Source organism: Vombatus ursinus, unplaced genomic scaffold, assembly GCF_900497805.2.
Source record: "Vombatus ursinus unplaced genomic scaffold, bare-nosed wombat genome assembly UNPS02014798.1, whole genome shotgun sequence".
In the NCBI taxonomy this organism is placed as follows: domain Eukaryota; kingdom Metazoa; phylum Chordata; class Mammalia; order Diprotodontia; family Vombatidae; genus Vombatus; species Vombatus ursinus.
Window position 1 is genome coordinate 48,783,062 of NW_020954576.1, and position 24,377 is coordinate 48,807,438.

Here is a 24,377-nt window from a genome sequence, read left to right on the forward strand (position 1 = left end):
CTTGGCTCTGAACTGAAAACATTAGCCACTCACAGACCTGCATAAGAATCGGGCCTTTCTTTATGTAATAGCTGGAAAAATACAGACTTTTGCCAGACTAAATCTTTCATTGGCTTCTGGTTGCAGAAGACCAGAAGAAGCAAGCAGATTCATGTCAGTTAGCTGCCCCTCTCCAAACCCCTTGGGGTTAGTTTTCCCCTAAGACCGAGGAGCAATGCCCTGAATGCCACAAAGCCCAGTGTAGGGACCTCAGGACTAGACTTCAAGGGGGTGGGAGTGTGTGACGGGGTTATGCGCCCATCATTCAGTTTCAGAAGCTGAGACCTTTGCCCCTTTTTGCCAAAAGGAATTTGGCTCCCATTTGTTTACAGACCCCAGAAGACCCTTAAACTTTTAGATTCCTTATAGACTCCCCTTATCTCCCTTCCAAAGCCTTAGCCTCGCCTTTTGGTCTTACTCAGATGCGCCTTCCTCCCTAGCCCTAAAAAGAACCTGGCTCCCATTTGTCTATGGGTCCCAGAAAAACCTTAAACTTTTAGGTTCCTTATCTACTCTCTTTATCTCCCTTTGAAAGCAAACTTCTACCTTCCAGTTCCTCTCATTATCTATTCCCATTGTTTATTGAATCTCTCAGACCTGGAATTCTCACCTAGACCCTTTTCCCAACCACCCCCCCTTCCTCTGGCCACCCAAAGTTACTTTAGTGTATTTAAGATACACCCTGCCCCCATTCAGACCCTGAGAATCTCTCATGCCCAGAGGCTGAGACTGTCATGCCTGCTTGTCCTTACTGGGCATCACCTGGCCTATGTGATTTACCTCTAATAAACTTTTTCTCTGGTTGGAAGAAGATTTGAGTTGAATTCTTTCAGGCAGGGCTCGGTGCCCCAATCTTGGGGTGCCTCTGTGTACCTCGGAGCACCCCAAAACCTCTAGACCTCTTCAGTGTGGGGGTATCAGATATAACACTTAAAATAATGATTGCCTTACAAAAGCTTTGGGAGATACTTAAGTATAATATTTCCCATTTTAAGTAAGGGAATTGAGCTTCTGAGAGGTTGTGATGATGATGATGACCACAATAATAACAATAGATACCTAGCATTTATATAGAGATTTAAGGTTCAATCCTTCCAATTATCCCAGGAAGTCGGTGCCATTATTTATCCACAGTTTACAGATGGGGAAATGAGCCTGAAATAGGTTAAGTGACTTGCCCAGGGTGACACAACTAGTAGTGTCTGAGGTTGCATCTGAACTCAGGTCTTTCTTATTTCAAATCTAGCACTCTATCCACTTTGCCACCTGGCTGCCCAAGGTCACACATGAAGTATTGGCACTGGGGTCTGAACCCAGTTCTCCTGCATGCAACTCCAACAGTAGAGTTGGCATTGCAGAGGCCTCAGGGCACTATCCACGTTTCAACTACATCCATAGGCAAAGACAAAAAAACACCCACAGTGGTAGCTAGTAGCTGCCAAACAGGTTGAGGATCGATCTTTATTTTAAGAACTATCTGCTAACAGAATCAATAAATAACTTTCATTACAGTCAATAGGAAAGACACACAGTGGTGCAGTGGGAGGGGCCCCCACTTAAACAGAAAAATATCATACAATTAAATAGACCAGAAGAAGTCACTGCCCCTGTCCTGCAGAGAACTCTATATATAGGGTATTCCCTGCTGGAAAGTGGGCTCTGTCCAGGTAGGGAGTACGGGTAACTTGGAGGCTGAGACCCAGAGCCACCCAGACTTGGGCTCTGAATGGCTCATTTCCCCCTCAGGCTATCTAGGACTCAGTAAAATATTCTTAGACCCATTCATTTCCCCCTGGCTCTTTCCAGACAGCCCTGAAACAGAAAGGTATGCATCCAGCCTGGAGAGGGAAGGACACAACACACAGCCCTCTTCTCTTTCCAATAATGCCGTATGTACAGGTTCTTGAGACTCCCTCCCAGCTAACAGGTACCCTATTTCCAAAGTGAGGAGATGTGAGTTCTTTTGGGTCAACCTCCCTTTTAAGGCCATATCAGGGAAGACAACCCTGTTCTCCCTCAGGGGCCTCTGTTGCTAACAAAATAATGGGTTAAAAGGACCCATAGATCTGATGCATTGTTGCAGTACCTCTGTTCCTTTAGGGAATGGAACTCAGCAAAGAACCTCCTTCATGATCAGGGGAGGGTTGTCTTATGAGGCAGGATCTGGCCCAGGTTAGAGAATGTTGACACCACTGTGAAATGATGTTACCAGATGATGCACAACTTTGGGTATCCTGGGCCTGAGAAGGAAAGTATGCGTGTGGGGGGAAGGAGGGAGAACACCAAGGATGGGGAAGAGAGGGTGGAAATGGGGAGGAGAGATTGGGAGATTGGTGGAAAGGGAGAAGGGAAAATGACATAGAAAGAGGAAGGAGAGGGAATGGGGAGATGGTGAAAAGAGGGGAAAGGGAAATGAGAGAAGGTGGGAAGAGGAAAGAAGGGAAGGCAAAGACGAGGGAGGGAGGGAAAGAAAAGAAACAATGAGGAGAGTAGGAGGTGGGGGGGGGAGAGTCCTTGTAGCTGGGGAAGAGATGACAGGAATCAAAAGCCTGCCTTAGCCTAGTCAAGCTCAGGGTCAAACCAGGGGGTCTTGCTGTGGGAATTGCTGGATCCTCAATCTGAAGGAGACATTGAGAGGACAACATCTGCCTGCTCCAAGCAGGGCTTGACCATATTAGCATCTTCTTTCCTAAAGGTCTCTGGAGTAGAAAGATTCCCTATCTTCCCTCAGACATTATTCCAGGGTCCAGCAATGTTCCTATTGTCCATCCTGGGTCCCTCCTGCTGTTTCTTTGCTAGAGAGCCCAGCTAGTCAGCTGGAAGGATTGATCCACATAGAAGCTCACCCCTGAGTTTGTAGAACTGAAGAAAGCAGACTGCAGGGACTGTTCTCACTATTCCAATCTTTCCAAAATCAAGGAACAGCCCAACGAACAGGTGCTCTCTGCATCCCCGAAGCCCTGGTTCTGAAGGTCACCAGATAGGTAGAGAAGTACAAGTCCCTCTCCCTTCCCCTAAGTTTCTTAAATGCACACCTGGAGAGAGCTGCCCTCCACTCCCAAGGAGAGGGGGGTAACAGCTGGAATGTTAAAGTGACAAGGAAACCAGCAGAGGCAGAAGGGTACCTACCTTTCTCCGCCAAACGTACACAGCTGAAATCGGCTCCTATGGCACACTCCCTTCCCCAAGCACTCCTTGGAGAAGTCTATGCAAGTGGTAGGGGAGTCAGAGAGAGGAAAAACCCCTATTCCCCAGCCTACAAGGCACTTGGATAGGCAAACTGCAAGCCGGGTGGTTAAAAAAAAAAAAAGAAGAAAAAAAAGCACCTGTGTTTTTTTTTTTTTTTCCCCCCTCCCCAGGGGCAACAAAGGGGGGGGGGGGGGGGGGGGAGAGGAGGGGAAACTTCTGACATGGAATAGAGCTGGGGCTGCGGGTTGTGGAAATCTGAGCCAGGGGGAGCTAAAAGGCACCGCTCCCTAGGTCTGTCCTTCCCAGACTGGTTGGGTAGAAACTACCGATGGATTCCCTGGAAGCAAATAATCAGAGGCCCCTTGGTCCAGAAGGGACTCCTCTGACTCTTGGCAAGATCCATTGCAAGCCATCCCATTCTGTAGGGCTCCCAGTGAATGAAGAGTCCATAACCTGCCTTGGCCACCTGTTGCAGCATCTGAGGCAATGGTCCACTCTGCATCCGCCCACGGCAGTCTCCATGTCCCTCTGCGTCCCAGCCGATTTCCTCGGCCTCCTTTGCTTGGTTTAAATCCCTTCCCAAAAGTTCCCCATTGTTCCCCTGGCCTTCAGAGGTATGGTATGCTGAAGACAAAGGTCCGATGTTAGGGACTTAACTGGTCTTTTACTTTAGACATGGTGAGGTTTTCCTGGGATAAGCCCCCAAATAGTCAACATAACACACACACACACACCCACAAAGTAACAGTTCTGCCCCACAGCCGCTTCCCTCTTCTCCAAGGCCTCTTTAAGGAGGGGGGTTTCAGAGCTGCTTGCCTGGGGCAGGCCCCCTGCATTTCAGCCTTCAGCCTGAGAGCACAGCTGATTCCTGGGTCAGAAAGCCCCTGCTCATCTTTGCCTATTGCTTGAGGGCTGAACCTGTTTCCCTCTGGCTTCCTATGCCACAGTTCCTACAGGCAATGAGAGAAGAGAGGGAGAAATGAACTCTGGTCTGCATATATGAGGCAGCCCCCCCACCTCAAGCTCTCTCCAGTCCCCAAGCAAACATCCTGCCTCCAGCTCCTTTTTTTTTCTGAGGGAGAGATGAAAGTAGAGAGTTTAGCCACTGGCCAAAAGTCACCCAGATGATTGGGAGGGGGAAGCATCCATTCAGGGGGCTGGCTACCCCTGCTTTCAGTTGATAAGCCGTATAGAGGCTTCCTCTACCTCCCTTTCAGCTGATCTGAAACCCACAATCCTACCACATTGGTAGGTGGGGTGAGGGGCTTATGGGGAGGGAGGGGCATCAGATTCTCCACTAATTCTGCCTGCCTCTCAAGGAACAGAGTGGGGTGAGTTCACCGAAAAAAGCTGTCATTAGCAGAAGGAATGCAGACCTGCCCTGAAAATCGAGCAGGACCTAAAAATATATAAAAATGATACTAAAATAGAAATCTCACTGTAATAACTACAGAATAGATACAAACCCTCAGAGAAAACGGGCCACAGTGAGTAAGCCTCAGTGAGGCCTGTGACCTCCAAAATGGCAGGCCCTGTGCATCAGGGAGAGGCATGGGGGTATGGCTGGGCTGGGCCAAATCAGTGTCTTGGTACTGGGCCCCTTTCTCAGCTGACCTCAGAGGAGAGGGTGAGGGAAGGGAAGGGAAGGAAGGATGGCTGGCTTCAAAGAAGGTCTACATTGGAGGATTATGGACCAGGATGTCCTTATGGATGCGCTCATACAGGCAGGGGTAGAGAGGCTGAAGCAGCCCCCTGAGTGACTGGGGACCCAGTTGCTGGGCCCTAGCAGGGAGCTTCAGAAAAGGTACCAACCACTCCCCTCAACTACCCTTTGCCCATTTGCCAGATTTTTGAAATTGTTGTAGCTGCAGTTGTAGCTGGAGACGCTAGAAGTCATCTAATTCAAACTCCTCTTATGACAGATGGGGAAACTGAGGCCCAGAGGAGTTAAATCTGCTTTTCTCCTTCCACTCATTAGGCTACAGCCTATTTCTAACACTCCCTGGAGCACTCCCCTTCGATTGCAGCCTCACTCACTCCAAGATAACACAAAGGCTGGCAACGTGAAGGGAGGGATGGACATGCCTGGCAAAGTGACTTCTGGCATACATCCTCTGCACCCATCAGTCTGATTCCTGACTCTAGAATACTGGGAGCTAATCCTTCCAAAAACCTCCTGGCTAGAGCTCTGAGCCCAGCAGAGGAAAGGGAAGAGGAAAAGATCCTTCCCACAAGGCAGGAAACTAAATATTTATAAGGAAGGGCCTTAGGATTTACTGGGAGAAAGAGAAGGGGAGGAAACTGAGGCAGAGTTGTCAGGCTCCGGTGCTCACTCCTAGAACAGGACATGGGGTGGGCACTTCCCCAAGATGGAGCCCTTGGTCATGCAATCTTCTCAAGCTCAGCCAGTTGGCTTTGTCTGTATGGACTCCTGAATGTAATAGCTGGGGTGTTTTGACCCCAGGGGCAGCTTCATTTTAATCTGGGGTTGCCTTTTGGCTGAGATCATTCTCCCAGCAGCTGCAACCTTTGGTCAGTTTTGAATGTCTTCTTCCTGCCTCCGTCCCCCCCTCGTTACTGGGAACGCCCTTTGGATCCTGCAGTTCCTAGAATTGGGGGATTTGCAGTTCTTTCTCTTAGCTGCTTGGAAAGATGAGGAAATGCCAAAGGTGATATCAATCCCCCCATAGACTAGGGGTGAGCAGTCCTTGGCCCCCTTGCTGTCCCCCTCCTTTGGCTGAGGAATGTTTGTATCAGGCTTTCCAGGTCCACTTCTTCAGCCCTAGATCCATCTTGGCCTGTATCAAGGGGGCTGGGCATGTCTGAACCCCTCTGCTTCAAGGGAGCAGGATCCAGATATACCCAGGGTCCCTAAAAGTTGCCATCTCTATTGGTCCAAAGAACACGTATCAAAACTCCCCATCCTTATGTCCATTTAGTTCTTTCCATCCAGAAACCCCAGTGATCATGGGTCACGAGGATACTGGGCTCAATATTTTTCATGGATTTTTATGCCTGTTTCCTCCTGGTTTATAAAGGGGAAAAAAATCCTTTCTTGGGTTCCAGTCCCTGGCAATACAAAACGTCCTACCTCCTAAGAAAAAGGGTATTGTTTAAAGTTGCTGTTTAAACCAATCCTCTTGGGCATATAATTGTTGAGGTCCTTAGCATGGGGAGAGTGTGCCAGGGGCCAGCTGGCTCTGTTCATCCCCAGGTATCTGTCCTGTTGTCCAGGTCTGGGGTGGGAGCGGGGACCATGAGGCCAGGATCAGAGCTCCAAGTAGTCAAGGAGGGCCAGCATCGCCAGGGAATGGGAGAGGATGGTGCCCAGGTGCGGGGCCAGACAGGCTGCTGAGTTCTCCACCATCATACTTGTGCCTGAAAGCAGCAGATAGAAATGTTTGGTGAGACAAAAGGGATGTGGGCCCTGCAAGATTCCTACCACGTTGGGTCAGGGTGACAACCTCTCCTATGACATCTTCTCCCAGAACGTGACCGGACTTAAGAGGTAGTCTGGAAAAAGCCCTGCTTCAGGAGAAGTACATTGGACTTGGACTGAGCAGACCCAGGCTCCAGTCTTGGCTTCCCTAATTACTATGTCACTGTGGGCAGATCTCAACTCCTCTAATCCTCAGTCTTCTTGTCTGAAAAGTGGGCATATTAATAATGTTAATTGTTGATTAATTAATAACGCCCTATCTAGGATTCTGGTTGTGAGGACCAGAGGTAATAATGCCTATGATTTTGTGACTAGAAAGCTCCAATCTTTGGAAAGTTCCAGTAGAGGCTATTATTTTTATTAAGAGAGTCTGTCTAAACTTGCAGACAGGACTGGGTATTAAAATATCTGAGTGGTACTTACAGCTTTCTATCTGTGAATACCAGAATTTTAGAGCCTGAAGGCACCTTAGAGATAATTTTGTCTAGCCCTCTTCATTTTAAAGATGACGAAATGAGGCCCAGAGGAGGTAAGGGCTTATGGCTAGTTTGTGGCAGGTCTGGCACTGTGCCAGTAAACGGTGCGGACTTCCATCTTCTTTCTTACTCTGTGAAATGGGAAGCCTTTTATATTGCTGAGTCTCGGGATATTTTGTTATTTTTCGAGGGGGGAGATAGATAGGGGAGAAAAGGCTTGAGCTGCTTAACAGAGGGCAAAAAATGACAGGCCTGGGCCAACTGGGCCTGCTTTCTCTCTCCCTAGTGGGAGACAAGGCTGGGCCGGCCAGCCTGACGTACACACTCCGTGGTTGTGTAGACTGGGCTGGCCTCAGCTCTGATGGATAGAGGAACTGAAGGAAGAAATGTGTGGGAAGAATGGAGAAAAGTGGGTAGCAGCACCTCCATTCCTCACGATGTGAACCTCAGCTGGGATCCCATCACCTCCCGGTCCTGTGGCCCGAATCTGCACTAGAGCATGGCTGGAGTCCTCAGGGACGGAGATTTCAATCCAGTTCTTGTTGGCCAAATGGAGTATGGGGGCGGAGTGCAAGTCGTTCCGGTACAGCATCTGGTAGAAAGACCTCCAATTGGAGTTTGCTCGTGGGCTATGCTCCTTGGCTTCCACGAGAGCTGGCCTCTAGTGAGAGAGGTCCACTGGGGCTGTGGCCTCTGAGTTCCCATAAGGCCCTGGGACATTTGCTCTTTGAAAAGCAGCTTATCTTGTCTCTACTGATGACCAGTGCAGCAAGAGGTGTTTGGGTTAGGCATCAGGAAAATTAAATAATAATAATTACTAGAATTTATTTAGAGAACTCTAAGGCTTTCAAAGCACTTTACAGATGTTACCTCCTTTGATCTTCAACAACTCAGAAAAGTGAGTGTTATTATTATCTCTGTTTTACTGATGAGGAAACTGAGGCAGGAAGAGGTTAAGTGACTTGCCCAGGGACACAACAGCTTTCAAGCGTCTGAGGCTGGATTTCAATTCAGGTCTTCCTGACTCTAGGCCCAGAACTCTATCCGGCGTTACCACCTACCTAACATTTATCGGCTATAATAGTAATGAGATACTAAAATGTATCACTGGGGAAACATAACGAAAATGCAAAGGAGAAAGTAGAAAGGATGGGCTTTCCCACATATTTCTTGATACCCTTCTCTTTGCTGGGGCCCCAAGTTCTGAATGTCTCTTCTCTCCCCAATGAAGACTGGGTTCTTCTTAGATGGGCCACTCCTCACTGGTCACTCAATGAGGTGTGGAAGGGATTTCAGATGTCACCTCTCCCTATCCCTACCTGAAATAGGAACTTCCCTATGCTATCCCTGGCCATTAAGGGACATTCAGCCTCTTTTTAAAGACCTCCAGCAATGGGGTTCAAGCTATATCTCTCAAGTCAGCCAATCCCACTTTTGGACAGCTCGGAATATTTGTTAGGCAATATGTTCTCCAGTGATATGTTTTAGAAGCTCATTATTCTTCTACTCAGTGAATGGTAGACAGGTGGCTTGGTAGATAAGAGTGCAGGTCGTGGAGTTGGGAAGGTGTGAGTTCAAAGCCAGTCTCACACACTTACTAGTTGTATGACCTCAATCAAGACACTTAACCCTCTGTCTACCTCTGTTTCCTTATCCGTAAAATGGAGATAATAACAGCATCTGCTTCACAGAATTGTTGTGAGGCTCAAATAAGATTAACATTTGCAAAGTACTGCAAAAACCTTAAAGTGTTAATAAATGCTATTATGTGTACAAATGTGCACATGTATATATGCATGTATAATAAAGACTTTATATATATATAGTATATATATATTTCTTTATTTCTGCTTTACCTTTATTTCTACTCCCCCTTCCTTCTTATTCTCGTTGGCTTTGCTTTCATTCCCTCTTTCCCCCTATCTTTCAGTTGATTTAAAAAAAATAATATTTTGTTTTCCCCTGATTACATTTACAAACATTCTTTCACATTCTTTTCTTTTAAGTTTTGAGTTCCAAATTCTATCCCTCCCTCCTCCCCATCCCTTTCCTGAGACAGTAAGCAATCTGACATAAGCTATACATGTGCAATCATGTAAAACATTTCCATATTAGTCATTCTGTGAAAGAAAATTTTTATATGTTGTCTTCTCTCATTAAAATGTAAGGCCCCGAAGGCAGGGATTGTCTTTCTTTTTCACTTGTATTTGTATCCCCAGTCCTTAGCACAGTGCCTGGCATATAATAAGCACTTAATAAATGCTTCCTTCCTTCCTAAGTATATGATACAGAGGAATACACACACACACACACACACACATACACACGCACACTTTGTTGTCTCTCTGTTTCTTTGTCTCTGTCCTCTGTCTCTCTGTTTCTCTTTGTTTCTCTCTGTGTGTCTTCTCTCTCTCTGTCTCTCTCTCTCACCAAGTAACTCCCTGACTCAGTCAACTCCAGGGGCTTCCTACTCCCTCTCGTATAAAATCTAAACTCCTCTGTTGAGCTTTCAAAGGCCGTCACAAGCTGGCCCAACCTCTACTCCTGTCCTGCACTCTGCAGTTCAGCCAAACAGGCCTTCTATTTCTTCCTCACCCATGGCAGGCCATCTCCCATCCTTTGTACTACCCATCCCATATTCCCAGAATGCAATCTGTCCTTGCCTCCACCTCACAGTCCTCTTTCTTGAAGCATCATTTTCTGAACCCAGACTCTTTTGGGTTCTCCCAAATGTCAGTGCCCTCCCTCCTAAATTATCTTGCTTTTAACTATTTGTCTATATTTGTATTCCTTCACTTTGTACTGATGCTGTATATTTTTATATGTACTTGTCTCACTCATTAGAATGCAAGTTCCATACCAGTAGAGCTTGTTTCATTCTTTGTACTTATATCCCAGTGCCTGGCACATAGGAGGTGCTTAATAAATACTTGGTTGATTGATTGCTCCTAGTGCTGCCCACCGGAAGAACTAAATGAAAAGAATTATCAGTGATTAAGCACATCCCAGAATTTTTAGGACAGCTGGGAACCTCTGGGGCTTAGCTAGTCCATCTGCCTGCCTCTAGCTCCTAACCACACCATTCAGTTACTTTGAGACTCCTTTTCTAATGCATTTTCACTATGTTCCCTAGTGATCCATTTCGGTTTCTCCTGACTCTTAGAATCAGTAAATATTCCCAAATCCCTCTTTGTGCAGTAGATAGCTTCTGGTCATTAGCAGAAGCACAAAGTAGCTGCTACTTTCCATTTCTGCTTTAGGGGTTCCCTGGCAGAGTCCTTACCTTGTAGCCAGTGACTGAAGACTCATTTCGTTGAGGGATGACAGGGTCCCACTTAATGCTGAGGCTGGAACTGGAGAGTGTCCAGGAGATATTACTCGGGGGTCGTCTGGGAGCTGAAACAGAAAGGGTTAGGGACAGGGAGGGGTCATAGAAGCAGAGAAAGATGGCACTTTCCCTCGAAGCCACCCTTCCCCTGGGCACAGGAAACACCAGCACCTGCCTTCAAGCAGAGTTGCTCAGAGGCTCCCCCCGAGAAACATAGTCCAGGAAAAAAATAAATAAAAAGAAAGAGGAGGCCTCAGTTGCTGATTTCCTTTTGGTTTAACATCTTATTCTCCCCTGCCCCAGCTTGTGAACCAGCGCCTATGTGCTCAGCAGGGCTTTCTTAGCAAGAATCGGCCCTCCCCCGCCCTGGGCTCATCCAGCTGATTGCTCTGACTGTGGACTCACGGGGCTTCATGGTGGTGGCATTGGTGGAGGGACTGGCAGGCCCAGTGCCTGCTCTGTTGTAGGCCCGAACTGTCACATGGTACTTGGTATTGGGTTGCAGGCCAGTGACCCGGGCACTCGTGTCGAGCCCTGCTGTCCTCACTCGGTCAGCTGCTGCCTCTTTGTCTCCATCTTTCCAGTAGCGGATCTACAGAAGCCAGAACACCCAGCTTATCCCTACCTTCCTTTGTGGCTTTGACCAGGGATTGGGAGCTGGGTCCCAGAAACAGGGGGTGACCATCCCTGAAAATGGACAACTAAAACTCAGCCTCATTTAATGAAATTAGAGGGGTCTTGAGAAATCATCCAATCACAGAGCAGGAAGGAATCTTAGAAATCAACTAGTCCAACCCTCTCATTTTATAGACGAATAAACAGAGGCCCAGAGAGGTTTTCTCCAGGAAGAGTTTCTCATAGCATGAACTAGGACAACGATATACTTGTCAATGATCCCATTATCCCAGTTATCCCCTGACAACAACCTTTGGGTAGTGCTCAGCGTATGCAAACTCATTTTAATATTGTCTAATTACCGTCACTTCCAAGTGTCCCACTTCCAAGTTTAAGAACTCTGACCTCTCTTTATCTCATAATCTTTTCTCTTTCTATCTCTCCCATCTTTCCATACTCCTCCTAACCTTGCTCTTCGTCCTTACCATGACCTTCAGTTCCTCCATTCCCCTGTAATATCCCAGGCCATCAATCTCCTTTGCTCTAGCTGCACTCTTCTCCAATTCTAATCTTCACCCCCTGTTCAACTTGCCCCTTGCCCAATTCTCGAAAACCTTGTTCCACTGTCCTATTGTTGATCATGCCTTGCCAAATCCTAATGTTGGATTACTTTCACTATTCATCTTCTCTCCTGCTATGGAATATTATTAAATGGCACTGGAGAAAATGATGAAACAGTGTCGATTGGGTGCAAGGAACTAATCGACCACTGGACTCTCATTGTATTAAGGCACTGTAATAATCCTACTGGACTCTCATTGTAGTAATCCTACTCATCCTCTCAATGGATTTCCTATCCCATTCACTACAACTGTTATTCCAAACCTCTTCCACCATTTACCCCCATCCCTTCTCAGCTAAGGACCTCACCTAATATTTCCCCTAAAATTTTGAAGACATACACCTGGAGCTCCTTCTCCCCTCTGACACCAGCCCCTACTCCCTCCTCATTCACTCTACTCTTGAATGATGTGGCCAGGTGATCCTTTTGCTTGCCAAGGTCTACCCCTCTTCATACACTCTTACTCCCATACCCTCCTGTCTTTTCCGAAAGATTGCCTCTACAATCATTCTCATTTTCTGCTAATCTTCAATCTTCCCCTATCCTTCTTTTCTTTCTTTTTTATTAATTTATTTAGTTTTAGTTTTCAACATTCACTTTTATAAGATTTTGAGTTCTAAATTCCTCACCCCTACCCCTTCCCCAAGACGGCATGCAATCTGATAAAGGTTATACATGTACCCTATCCTTCTTTTCTGCCTTCAAACAAACTCAAGTCTTCCCTAACTTAAAAAGCCCTCATTTGATCTGACTACCCTTGATGGTTATTGTCCTCTGTCTTCCCTTCCCCCTTTGTGGCTAAACTCCTTAAAGTCTTAGCAGTAGATGATTCCACTTCCTCTCCACTCACTCTCTTCCAAACACTATGTAATCTGGCTTCCAACCACATCATTCAAGTGAAACTACTCTTCCTGAAGATAACAACCATCTTTTAGTTGCCATGTCTAATAGCCTTTTCTTGGTTTCACCCTTCTTGATTTTTCTACAGCATCAAACACTACTGACCACATTCTTTACTGCCTAGATATTCTCTTCTCTCTTGGCTTTCTCTCCTACCTGTCCTTGGTTGCCTTTGCTGGGTTCATATCATACTCCTTAACTGTAGATGGTGTCCCCCAAGGCTCTGACCAGGGCATTTTCCTCTTTTCTCTCTGAACTCTTCCGCTGATTACCAGATCTACTTATCCAGATCTGGTCCCTCTCCTGACCTCCAGTCCCATATCACCACCACCATCTTTGTCTGTTTGCAACCTTGGTGTCATCCTTAATTCTACCCTTCCTCCCTTTTCATCCCCCTACTTGGTAAAATCCAATGGCTTCCTATTACCTTTAGGATCAAATAGCAACTCCTCTGTTTTCTGGCCCCTTTGTACCTTTCCAGTCCTTTTACATATCGCTCCTCCTTCCACCCTCTCCCTTCACCTCTGAAGTCTACAATCCAGCCATACTGGCCTGCTTGAATATCCTCATACAATACATCTCACCTCTTGTCCCTGTGCTTTTGGTCTGGCTCTCCTCATGGCTGGAATGCCCTCCTTCTAAGTGCCACCTCCTGAGGAGGCCCTTCCTGTTTCCCTGGCTGATGGTGCCTTCTCCTCTGAGGCTACTTCCATCTATACTTTGTAGTCATTTTGTATGCACACATATGTATGTATGTATACAAATAGAAAAAAATATGTGTGTGTGTGTATATATGTGGTCTCCCCATTAGAACGTAGGCTCCCTGAGTGCAGTGACTGTTTTTGCTTTTTCTTCTGTCCCCTGTATTTAGCCCTGTGTCTGGTACACAAGAGATGCTTAATAAATGCTTGTTGGGTAATTAATCATCAGGAAGGGAAAGTCAGAGAAAAAAATGACAGTCCCTTACATTTGCAAGATGCTTTCACATCTGTTATCTCACGGGGCTCATACAACAGTCTTGTAAGGGAGGTAGGGTAGGAATTATTATACCCATTTTACAAATCAGGAAACTGAGGTCTCAGAGAGATGAACTTGACTTGTCTCAGGTGCCGGGCCAAGTAAGATAGAAAACCAGGACTTGAACTTGTCCCCTGATTCAAAAGCCAGTGCTCCTGTTGTATTTTCAAACCAAGGGCAAATGACTATTAGAATATATTCAGCTCTACATTGCCCACATCATGGAGTAATTAGCTCTATTAAATTCAAAATCTGGATGGATCTATGATCTCATGGAAAGTAACAGTGGATACAGCACTGGCCCTAGAGTCAGGAACACTTGAATTCAAATCCAGCCTCAGACACCTACTAGCTGCGTTACCCTGGGCAAGTCACTTTACCCTGTTTGCCTCAGTTTCCTCATTTGTAAAATGAGCCAGAAAAGAAAATGGCAGAGCACTCCAGTATCTCTGCCAAGAAAACTCCAAATGGGATCACAAAGACTTGGATACTGCTGAAACAACCGAACCACAAAATCATGCCTTCCTATCAATTCTTCAAAGGGGATCTACCCTTCCTCCCCCCCTCCAAAAAAAAGGCTGAAGCCTTCCTTCTTCTGGTTTCTTCCATTACAGTAGACCAGAGTGGCGGCATTCGTTATTTATTGTCTGATTATTTTTCTCTTGAATGAAGAGTGGCGGTGGATAGAGTGTTCTACCTGGAGTCAGGAAGACTTAGGTTTGAATTCTGTCTCTGAAATTTACTAGTTATATGACTCTAGGCAATTCCCTTAAACTTCTCTGAGTCTCAGTTTCCCTATCTGTAAAATGGGGATAATAATGCCTATAGTAGCCCCTTTCAGGGTTATTGTGAGGCTGCATTGAAATTAAAAGACTCTGTAAATCTTAAAGTCTTAAATATTAAATAAATGTTACATTATTGTTATTAATAACAATAGCTAACATTTATATAGCACTTACTATTAGGCACTGTGCTAAGTGGTTATCTTATTTGATCTTCACAACAACCCTGGGAGGTAGGTGCTGCTATTATGGTCATTTTACAGATGAAGAAACTGAAGCAGAAGTTAGTTAGCTTGGCCAGGGACACACAGCTGGTAGTGTTCGAAGCTGGATTTGAACTCAGCACTCCCTAACTTCAGGCCCAGCATTCTATCCCCTATACCACCTAGCTGCCATTATTACTATTATCATCACTCCCCTAAGCATGAGAGTTCTGCTTTTTCCTCATTTCTGATTCATCTTCTACCTCACTTAGATTCTTTGTACCAGATCGTTATAAGACCTAGGTTCAAATCTTCTCCATGTTATTGATGGGGTGCTTGGGTGCTTGTAATAGGACCCCAATTCCAAGACCATATTTCTCCCTAGCCTCAAATGCTATCCCTGGCAGTTTCTCTCCAGCCCAAGGATACTATGTCTAGCAATTACTCGTGAGTGAGCCTCAGCAACACACTTATCTCTCTCCCTGGTGCAGTTACAAACTGCACCTGAAGGAATCATTAGTTTGAACTGGTTTTGCACTGGGTCATAAAGATATTTATACCCACTGGAACATCTATACTACCTCCCTACCTCATTATCTCCATCCTGGACTCGTCATTATGTATATTCTAGACTTAAGACATATGTATACTCCCTACATCTATCTTGTCAAAAAAGACATTGATTGGTGGCAGATTGGGCAACCCTCATTTGGCCCTGACCGCTAGTTAACTTAGTGATGTAGCAGACCTAAAAACCACACCTCCCTGTCGCCCCTACTTGGGCTTTTCCTGATGAACTCTGGGTAAAACACCTGAGCAGCAGATACAAAAAGTGCCTGTTCCTTTAAGAACTGACCACTCCTTAACCACTCCCTAGTCCCGCCCTGAATCACCTAGTTAGCATATTTGGCACATGTTTTACTGTAGTTTATCCTATATAAACTTTAACTGTACCCCTCTAAGGTCGCAGGTTCCTTAAGAATCCTTGCCTGATGAAAAGCATCACAATAAATTTTTGCCAACTTGACTTAAAGAATGTTTGAGTTCGTGAAGTCATTTCAGGCAACTCTGTCCTGTACTCCCGTCTTTGAGGGGTCTCTGAACCTCCCAGACCACAACATTACTTACTACCTTGACGACCTTAGGTAAGTCCCCTATAAAATAAAAAAAGTCCAGAACCTCCTGGGTCCTATCCAGGGGTGTGGGGGTGGGGAGTTCCAGATGATGGCTTCACACCTTGAGGGGTAGAGACCTAGCTTATCCTACTACTTGCCTTATGCTTGGGAGGGGAGCAATGCTTACCTCGTACCCTAGAAGGACTCCGTTCATGTCGTCCTGATGTACTGGTTCCCACATCACATCCATCTCTGAGGACAAAACCCCCTTGGCCTTGACTTTGGCAGGGGCCACCCTGGGCTCTAAGGACCAACATGGGAAGTGATTAGGTTGTTGGGGTTATCCAGTGTTGTATATGTGGGAGCTCTACACCTTGGTCCTTGGGGACCCCATATGCGGTGTCTTCTCTCTGCCACAGATTTTTTCTTAGGGACTGAGGCCCACTTGAGCAGGAACCAAATTTTCCCCACCCCGGTGAAGATCCTACAATTGAACTCCAAGGCAGCCAGACATTCATACACTCCGGGTGGAACCAGTGCATTTTCCTGATAACCATCACATATTGCCCAACCATGCCCATCAACTGCTTAGAAACAAGGCCCAGGGCTAATTTCTTTTTAAAGGCATATTGTTTTCCCCAGGTTTGGATTCTGCCCTTGGGTGATCAGGATGGGAGATTGTTGGGGATGAAGTATTTAATCCCTGGTCCTCCAGCACACAAATGCTGAAGCAAAGTCAGCTTCCAAGAGAGGTTGGGAGCCCTCGGGGTGCAGCCTACCTTCCTCAGCAGAGTACACGGTGGTGGTGAGGCTCTCAGGACCCTCTCCCTGGCGGTTGTATCCCCGGATCTTGACTTCAAAGGGTGTGTAGGGCCGGACGCTTTCATTACGGTAAACAAAGTGCAGTGCATCGGCATGAGGGACCTTGGCCCTCTGCCACTCTGAGCTGCCCTGTCTCCGGAAGGACAGAAGGTAGCCAAAACCTTCTCCATTCTGGTATTCCCGTAAAATGGGCTGTAGGGGTGGCAAGAGCAGAGGGTTAGGGGGTCCAAGACCTCATGGAGAATCAGGGACAAAGGTCCTGGCTTCAGTTCTGGTCCTGTGCATTGCTGCCTGGTGTCCTTGGGCAGTCACTTCCTATCTCCGGACCTCAGCTTCTTCTGTAAAATGAGGGGGTCAGATGATCTCTTTGTTCCCTTCCAGGTCTAAATCCAGTCATCCTAAGCCATGCTCTCATCTCCAATCACCCCTCAGATCACAGAATAAAGATTTATGTGTCTAGGATGGGCAAGAGCAAAGACTGCCAAAGAGCTCTGCAACGGTGGAACAGATCCAGGTATATAGGGGCAGGTGGTTTGCTGTCTAGCCTTCAGCTGGTATTTGGCAGCCCCTAGAGCTCTCCTCTCTTCTGAACTCTTTGGACCTACCCATCGTGCCTCCTGAACTTCGCTTAAATAAGGAGAAGAGGAGGACGTAGCACAGTGCTAACTAGCTCTGGAATTGTGAAGACCTAGGTTCAAATTCTGCCTCAGATATTTACTAGCTGTGTGACCCTGAGCAAGTCACTCAGACTCTGTCTACCTCAGTCTATTCATTTGTAAAATGAGAGGAGTGGACTCAATGACCTCTAAGTTCCCTTCCAGCTCTAAGCCTATGACCTATGAGCAGGACTTATTTCTAAAGCCAAGATCTGTCTTCTGCTCACCGTCCAGTTGATAATGAGTTCACCAGGGGCACCACCTCCTCCACTGAGTCCTGACGGTGCTACCGTGGGAGCTATAGGGAACATTGAAAGACACAGATGTGATCTGTTAATAACACACTGTTGAGACCCGAGGATGCTGCCATAGACATTAAAAGATACAGATGTGATCTGTTAATAACACACCACTTTCTGAACAGTTATGTTGTGAGGAAATCGTATATAGATCTTAGAGCTCTATAGCTAGGTCAATCTCTGTTACTAGTGGGCAAGAGGGGAGCAAAGGGTCTCTACCTGAACCCCCTAGGATTCAGCTGGACAGATTCTCTGTCTTCTCCTAAATGGCAGAGGTCAACTAGAATTACCTCTAAGGTAACTAAGGAGAAGGAATAACCTAAATAATTGTTAAGTTAAACAAACAAAAAAACACCATTTAGTTTTGGTCCAAAGTACATTTTTTTTTCTCTCTTGACAGCTGCTTTCCTTTTCTCATCCTCTTCCGCTTGGGCCGATGAATTTTTATTGGTATCTTTTGTTTTTATATCGTGTATATTTCTCAGCACATCCTTTTTCTTTCCCTCCCAGAGCCAAGGCTTATAAGTGTATAAAGGTGGGGGTTGATTGAGTACATCAATCAAGTCATTCCACCTCATCCAGTGTGGGAGTTTGTTTTGCTAGACAGTGCATATTTATTACAAGCATTCAATTTTTATTTTATTTTTCAAAGGTGGGGAGGGTGGACTAGAGAGAACATTGATTTTTGTAAATTGAAGAAGTGTAATTAAAAAAAGAAAAGAAAACCATTCCCCCAGGGTTAACCTCAGAGCCCTGATGGAACAAGCACCTGAGCTCTAAGCACCCCCTCCCCACCCCACAGTAGTAACAGTGCATAAAAAAAGACTCAAAAAGAGAGCAGGGGAAAGTTCAACAAAATTAATTAATGCAATGAAAAAGTTTGACATTTTATGTAGTGTTCTATTCTGCCAGTTCTTCCCCCCCACCCCACCTCAGAAAAGAAGTGAGGGTATTTCCCTCCCCATCTCCCCTAGGCTGATATTAAAATGAGAGTAAATTTCCTCAGTTCATCTAGCCTAATGGGGCAGAGAACAGAGGCAGACAGATGCACATATAAGACGTGTACTTTAGGACGATGGCTTTGGCATAAAGGATGAACTGGAATGGAGAGAGTCTAGAAGCAGGTAAACCAATTAGAAGTCTACTTCTTGAGTACAGATGAGAGTTAATGAGGGCCTGAATTAGTGTGGTGACTGTGTGGCTGGGTAAAGAGAAGCGGGTAGATTTGAGATGTGGTAAAGATAGAATCAACTTGATAGCTGATTGCATATGTTGGGTGAAGGAAGAGAGAGGAGTTGAGCTGACTGCTAGGTTGCAGAGGTAGCCTGATGAAGGTAGAGTGTCAATGTAGGATAGGGTGGAGTAGCCAAGGACTAAAATGTTTCTGCAGATAAACCACCAAGTAGAAGATTGACCTTATAGGGAAAGTTGGTACAAGGGCCAGGGGGAAAGGTGAATGAAGGCTGAGAGATGGGAGTCTATGAAATCAAATTGTGCAGGATATGGAATGGGGGAGCACCAGCTGGCTCACCAAGTCCTGAGACTACCTCCTCAAAGCCTGAAAGCAGTCAATTAAGGATCAATGAAAGGAGGTCTTGCTTTCAGAAGATGGCAATTGAAAATGGTGGTACAAGATCAAGTGGTAAGGTGTTTTAAAACAGAGAACCACAGAATTTCCAGGATGGAAACCATCTCAGTGGCCTTCTGATCCAATCTGTATACATAAACCAAGATTCCCTCTATTGCATAACCTTACCTCCCCCAAACCCCAAACCTAGCCTCCACTTGAAGACCTCTCCAGTCAGGGGGAATCCAGTACCCCCCCAAGGCAGCTTATTCTCCCTTTGGATGGTTCCATTTTTTACAGAGATCTCCCTTACAGGAAACAAAACTTTGCCTCTTTGCAACTGAATGGAATTTGAGAGTTAGAAGGAATCTCAGCAGCTATCTGGTCCAACCCAAGCACAAAAGTAATCTCTAATGCAACCTATATAATATCTAGTCATCCAGCCTCTATCCATTTGTTCTAATTCTGTCCTAAGGGGCCACAAAAACAAGTCAAGTCTCTTTTACGTGAGAGTCCTTCAAAAATTTGAAAATAGCTGTCTTTTTGTTCCTGTACATACACACACACACACACACACACACACACACACACACACACACACACTCTATCTAGAGTATCACTCACAGTTTAGGAACGACAGAGATAGGGGAGACGTGATGGCTATTTTCAAGTACTCGAAGGGCCATGACATGTAATAGTAATATGATAATAATACCTAGCATTTACATAGTGATTTAAAATTTGCAAAGCGCTTTATAAATATCATTCCATTTGGAAGGAGGGGATTGTTCTTGTTTTGAATAATTAAGAGTAAAGGGTAGAATTGGCAGTGGGGTAGATTTCTATGATGTAAAGAAAAACTTGAGAAAATAAAATACAGTAAAGAAAAACTTCTTAACAACTACAGCCATCTTGGATGGAGTGTAGATTCCCCACACTCTTTCAAGCAGAGATGGAATGACTACTTGTCAAGATGATGAAGAGGGAATTCTTTCTTAGCTCGGAGCTCCCTTCCAGTGCTGAGATTCTATGACTGACTCCCTTTCTGAATGCAGTTGGGTGAGGAGTGGCGGTAGTGCTGGAGGGGATGGTGTGATTCTTCATCAAAACATCCTTCTGGACATTAGTTGTCTGAGTGGTAAGAAGTGGTGAAAAAGGGTGATACAGTCTAATTTCCCTCTCCCATCAATTCATCTCAATGTCCCCAGGCTGCCCCCAATATTGCTCAACCACAGGATCTCATTGTGAAGGGCCCTCACTGATCATCTAGGTCATCATACCTTCCCACCATCACAGGCAAGACCTTCAGTGATTTCCTCTTCAATTCTAGAGCCTGAGTCCTTACTCTTAGGCCTGGGCTTCTTCCTTCTCACCCCTCCCCAAGGTGGAGTGCCAGAGTCTCTGTCTCTACCCTCACACTTCTTTCCATAAAGCTACAAGCCCCAGACCTGATTCCTTGGTCCGGATTTTACTAGAGGGTCCACTGGGCTCCCCTGTGCCTAGGATGTTGCTGGCAAAAACCCGGAACTCATAGTCCATCCAGGGGGTGAGGCCAAGCACCTGAGCAGTCTCTGCATTCCCCTCAATATTGGCAGGATCTGTAAGGCAAACAAACCACAACATCCTATCTACCCACCAGTCTCTGAATATAAGGTAGTATGCTTTAGTGAGAAGAGTACTGGACCTGGAATAAGGAGATCCATCCTCTGGTCTCTGCTTTGCCATGAGTAATAATAATAATAGCAACAATGATTGTGTCGATAAGAATTATATTAATAATTAACATCAATTATTAATAATAGCTAGAATTTATATAGTGCTTTAAGATATCCAAAACATTTCACACATTATCTCATTTGATTAGGGCTGTGTCAATGAGTGGGGGAGGGAGAGACAGGAGTGAGATGATTTGGAAGTGAAAATAAAATTAAATTAAAAAAAAAATATTGGGAACCTGCTGGTAAATGTTCTACAATTAGTTCTCAAAAAAAAGTTTTAACCATGACACACTTTGAAGTTTAATCCGTATTATTAACATTTTTTCCCCATCACTTTCTTAAGTCTAGACAATCAACAAAACAATAAATCAAGCCCCAGTTTGAAGCATTTGCCAATTTCCAAGGAGTAAATGCTCAAACTTGTCAGTTGGCTGTTGTGAGCGTTTAGGATGACTCCAGTACACCTCAGTTGAATTGATCCTCACAACAACCCTGGGAGAGGTGCTGAGGCTGAGAGGATCTGAGATTTAGTGACTGAGGTGGGATTCAAACTCAGATCTTCCTGACTCCAAGTTCAGCATTCTATCTACTATACTGTGTAGCCCCCTAACTTGCTGTGTGATCTTGGATCTCACTTTCCTTCTCTGGTTCTCACTTTCCTCCTCTCTCAAAGGAAGACATTGTAGTAGATGGTCTCTAAGGTTCCTTCTGGAACCTTCTTGTAGTATACAAGTCTGATTTCCCTTATTATACACTAAGCTCCCCAGGACAGAAACAGTGTTATATTTATCTATTATCTTTGCACCTTCTACAAGGAATTGCACATACTAGGTGTTCAGTAAGTGTTGAATGAATGAATGAATGGACTTGATGAATGCTAGGAGTTGGGATGGGAGGTGGCAGGAGAAAAGGCAGCTGGATGGGGCTTGGAAGCCCATGTTACAGTGTGATTAGTTCAGGTCAGGCAGCCCCAGAGATACTCACTGGTCCGGACCTGCTTCCATTTTCCATCAGGCAGGGATCGGGCTTGGAGGATATACTTGGCGATCGGGCTATGGTTGTCAAAGCCTCGGCTCCAAGTTAGTTGGACAGTGGTGTTGCTGATGTCCCTCACCATTATTCCACCAGGGGGACCTGGAGGACCTGTCATGGAATTGGAAGAGGGTGAGGATGAAGGATTCAGACCCCAGACTGATTCAGGAGCCTGTCTTGAAGGAGTTCAATACCTTGATGGGTCATTAGAGGGCACTACTAGGATGCTTTAACAGGTGGTGTTTAGGAAGAAGGAAGCAGGCAATGTGTGGTTGTACTGTGTTAGGTACACACGCCAGCCCTAAAACCAAAGCCTAAAAGGGACTTGGAGAGGTCCATCCAGGAAACAGGACTGCATTCAGGATCATAGGCAACTTTTCTCCATAAGCCTCAACTCTTTAACAAAGTAGACTTTTAAAAAACTGTGGCCCCTGAAAACCAGTATTCATTCACTCCTCTATGGGGCATATGAAGGGCAGCAGGTAATACCCTATTATATATCTATATCTATATCTATATATATCTATTATATATATTATATATATATTTCTACCGTACCACCTAGCTGCCCCTAATACCCTACTCTTTTTTAAAATTTTTATTTTTTTTAGGCAATTGGGGTTAAATGACTCGCCCAGGGTCACACAGCTAGTAAGTGTCAAGTGTTTGGTCTGATGCTGGATTTGAACTCAGGTCCTCCTGACTTCAGGGCCGGTGCTCTATCCACTGCTCCACCTAGCTGCCCCTAATGCCCTATTCTAAAGGCTCATCAGAAAACTCAGACAAGAATTTGTGGAGGGAGGAGTAGAGATGGTGGGATGGGCCTGGCTCTGGGGAACAGAGGTCCAGGAAGAACCAGATCAAGGGTCAGTCACCTCGAACCAGGAGGGTTGCAGTCTCTGATGTGCTGTCTACTACAGTCTGGGCCATACACGTATACTTCCCACCATGGCGCAGCTGGGCATTTAGAATCGTCAGGTCCCCAATGGTTTCCTTCTGCACAGAGGGGAGACAGGAAAAGAGTCAAGGTCAGAGGGCAGAGCTCAAAAGTAGAGGGAGTACTGGGCTAGGACACCTATATTTGACTTTTAGTCCAGTTCCTTAGGTGACCCTGGAAAAAGCTCATGAATCTCTACAGGACTCAGCTTCCCCATCTGCTGAATGGAGAGATTCATACTACCCAAGATAAAATGAAATAACATATGGGTAAATATTTGGGAATGCAGTTTCTTAGAAATATAGCTATTTTCCATTTATTTGTTCAAACTATAGGGAGAAGGAAAGGGAAAACATACATTGTTGCAATGATACAGAAAATCATAAGCTGTAGATAACCAAAATATACCTAAGTATTTTGAGTAGTCATTAGACTGCATTGTAAGAATTAGAATGACCTTCCTGTTTCTATTTGGTCTAGGATTATATTAAAAATGAACTAATGTTGCCTGCTAGTGGGAAAAAAAATCCAAAAGCATGCTGGGTGGCATGGGGATTTCGTATTTGACACAAAGGATTGACAGAGTGTTTCATTCACTTGTAGAACCTCAAGAAATGACCTTGCCAAGGAAGTAAGGGAGATTATTTTTTTTTTCATTCTTTTGATTTCATTTGATTGATTCTTGATGTCTCGAAGAATCATTAGCTTTCACTTGCCCATTTCTAATTTAAGGAATAATAATAATAATTTTTTTTTGGCTAGGCAATGGGGTTAAGTGACTTGCCCAGGGTCACATAGCTAGTGAGTATTATGTGTCTGAGGTCAGATTTGAACTCAGGTCCTCCTGACTCCAGGGCCCATGCTCTATCCACTGCGCCACCTAGCTGCCCTAGGAAGGGAGATTATTCACATAAGGAGAATACTAGAAACTCCCTTTTCTATAGCCCACAGCAATCCTGTGAGGGAGGTAATATAAGTATTATTAACCTCCCCCTTTTTTTAGAGGTGAGGAAACTGAAATCAGGAATTAAGTGACTTACCCACATCATGCACCTACTAGATGTGAGAACCTGGATTTGAATCTACTCAGCCAGGGGACAGAGGGATGGGATTAATGGTCAAGGGTTAGCCTTTCCTTGGTTCCCTAGGCTTCTCAGGGTCATTGAGAATGGAACTTGGCCCTAGGACTCACCGAGCTGGCTCTCCGGTAGTGGCCGCCAGATTTATCCAAGTCAATGGGGAAGCCGTCTAGGGCCCAGGTGAAGGTAAGGTCCATGGTAGGGTCATGGGAGGCATGGCACTGCAGAGTCAGGTTCTCTCCCAGATTAATGTCAGCGCTGGATGGTGCCAGGGTGATCTTGGTGGCATCTGACAAGGGGAGTGAAGGAGCCCAGACAGAGTGGGGTGAGCACCTGTCTGAGCCTGTGTCACTGGAGTGACCTGGGAGAAGGGCAGGGTGGGAGGATGTGCCATCAGCCCCAACAGTGGGACTGAAACTGTTTTGTGAATTGGTGCCACTGCTTCACACAGCTTAGGAAATCAGGGGCTGGACTTAGGAAAGGGTACAGGTGCTCTCATGTCAAACATAACTCCTGAGTCAGCCCCCAAACCAACCCAAGAG

At 45.5% G+C, this 24,377-nt stretch overlaps 1 protein-coding gene across 1 annotated transcript in view; it reads right to left on the reverse strand.

Annotated features, from left to right (window-relative positions):
• Nucleotides 1-3,418: 3,418 nt before the first annotated feature.
• CNTN2 (contactin 2) overlaps nucleotides 3,419-24,377 on the reverse strand; it is a 56,990-nt gene continuing 36,031 nt past the window's right edge. Inside the window, exons 13-23 of the mRNA XM_027870677.1 lie at nucleotides 23,949-24,124; nucleotides 22,695-22,815; nucleotides 21,772-21,930; nucleotides 20,518-20,667; nucleotides 17,431-17,501; nucleotides 16,505-16,739; nucleotides 15,913-16,028; nucleotides 10,877-11,063; nucleotides 10,427-10,539; nucleotides 7,567-7,735; nucleotides 3,419-6,606 (exon numbers count right to left, since the gene is read on the reverse strand). Coding sequence (XP_027726478.1) covers nucleotides 6,497-6,606; nucleotides 7,567-7,735; nucleotides 10,427-10,539; nucleotides 10,877-11,063; nucleotides 15,913-16,028; nucleotides 16,505-16,739; nucleotides 17,431-17,501; nucleotides 20,518-20,667; nucleotides 21,772-21,930; nucleotides 22,695-22,815; nucleotides 23,949-24,124 — 1,607 coding nt within the window. The 3' untranslated portion in view covers nucleotides 3,419-6,496. The remainder of the gene's footprint in view (nucleotides 6,607-7,566; nucleotides 7,736-10,426; nucleotides 10,540-10,876; nucleotides 11,064-15,912; nucleotides 16,029-16,504; nucleotides 16,740-17,430; nucleotides 17,502-20,517; nucleotides 20,668-21,771; nucleotides 21,931-22,694; nucleotides 22,816-23,948; nucleotides 24,125-24,377) is intronic.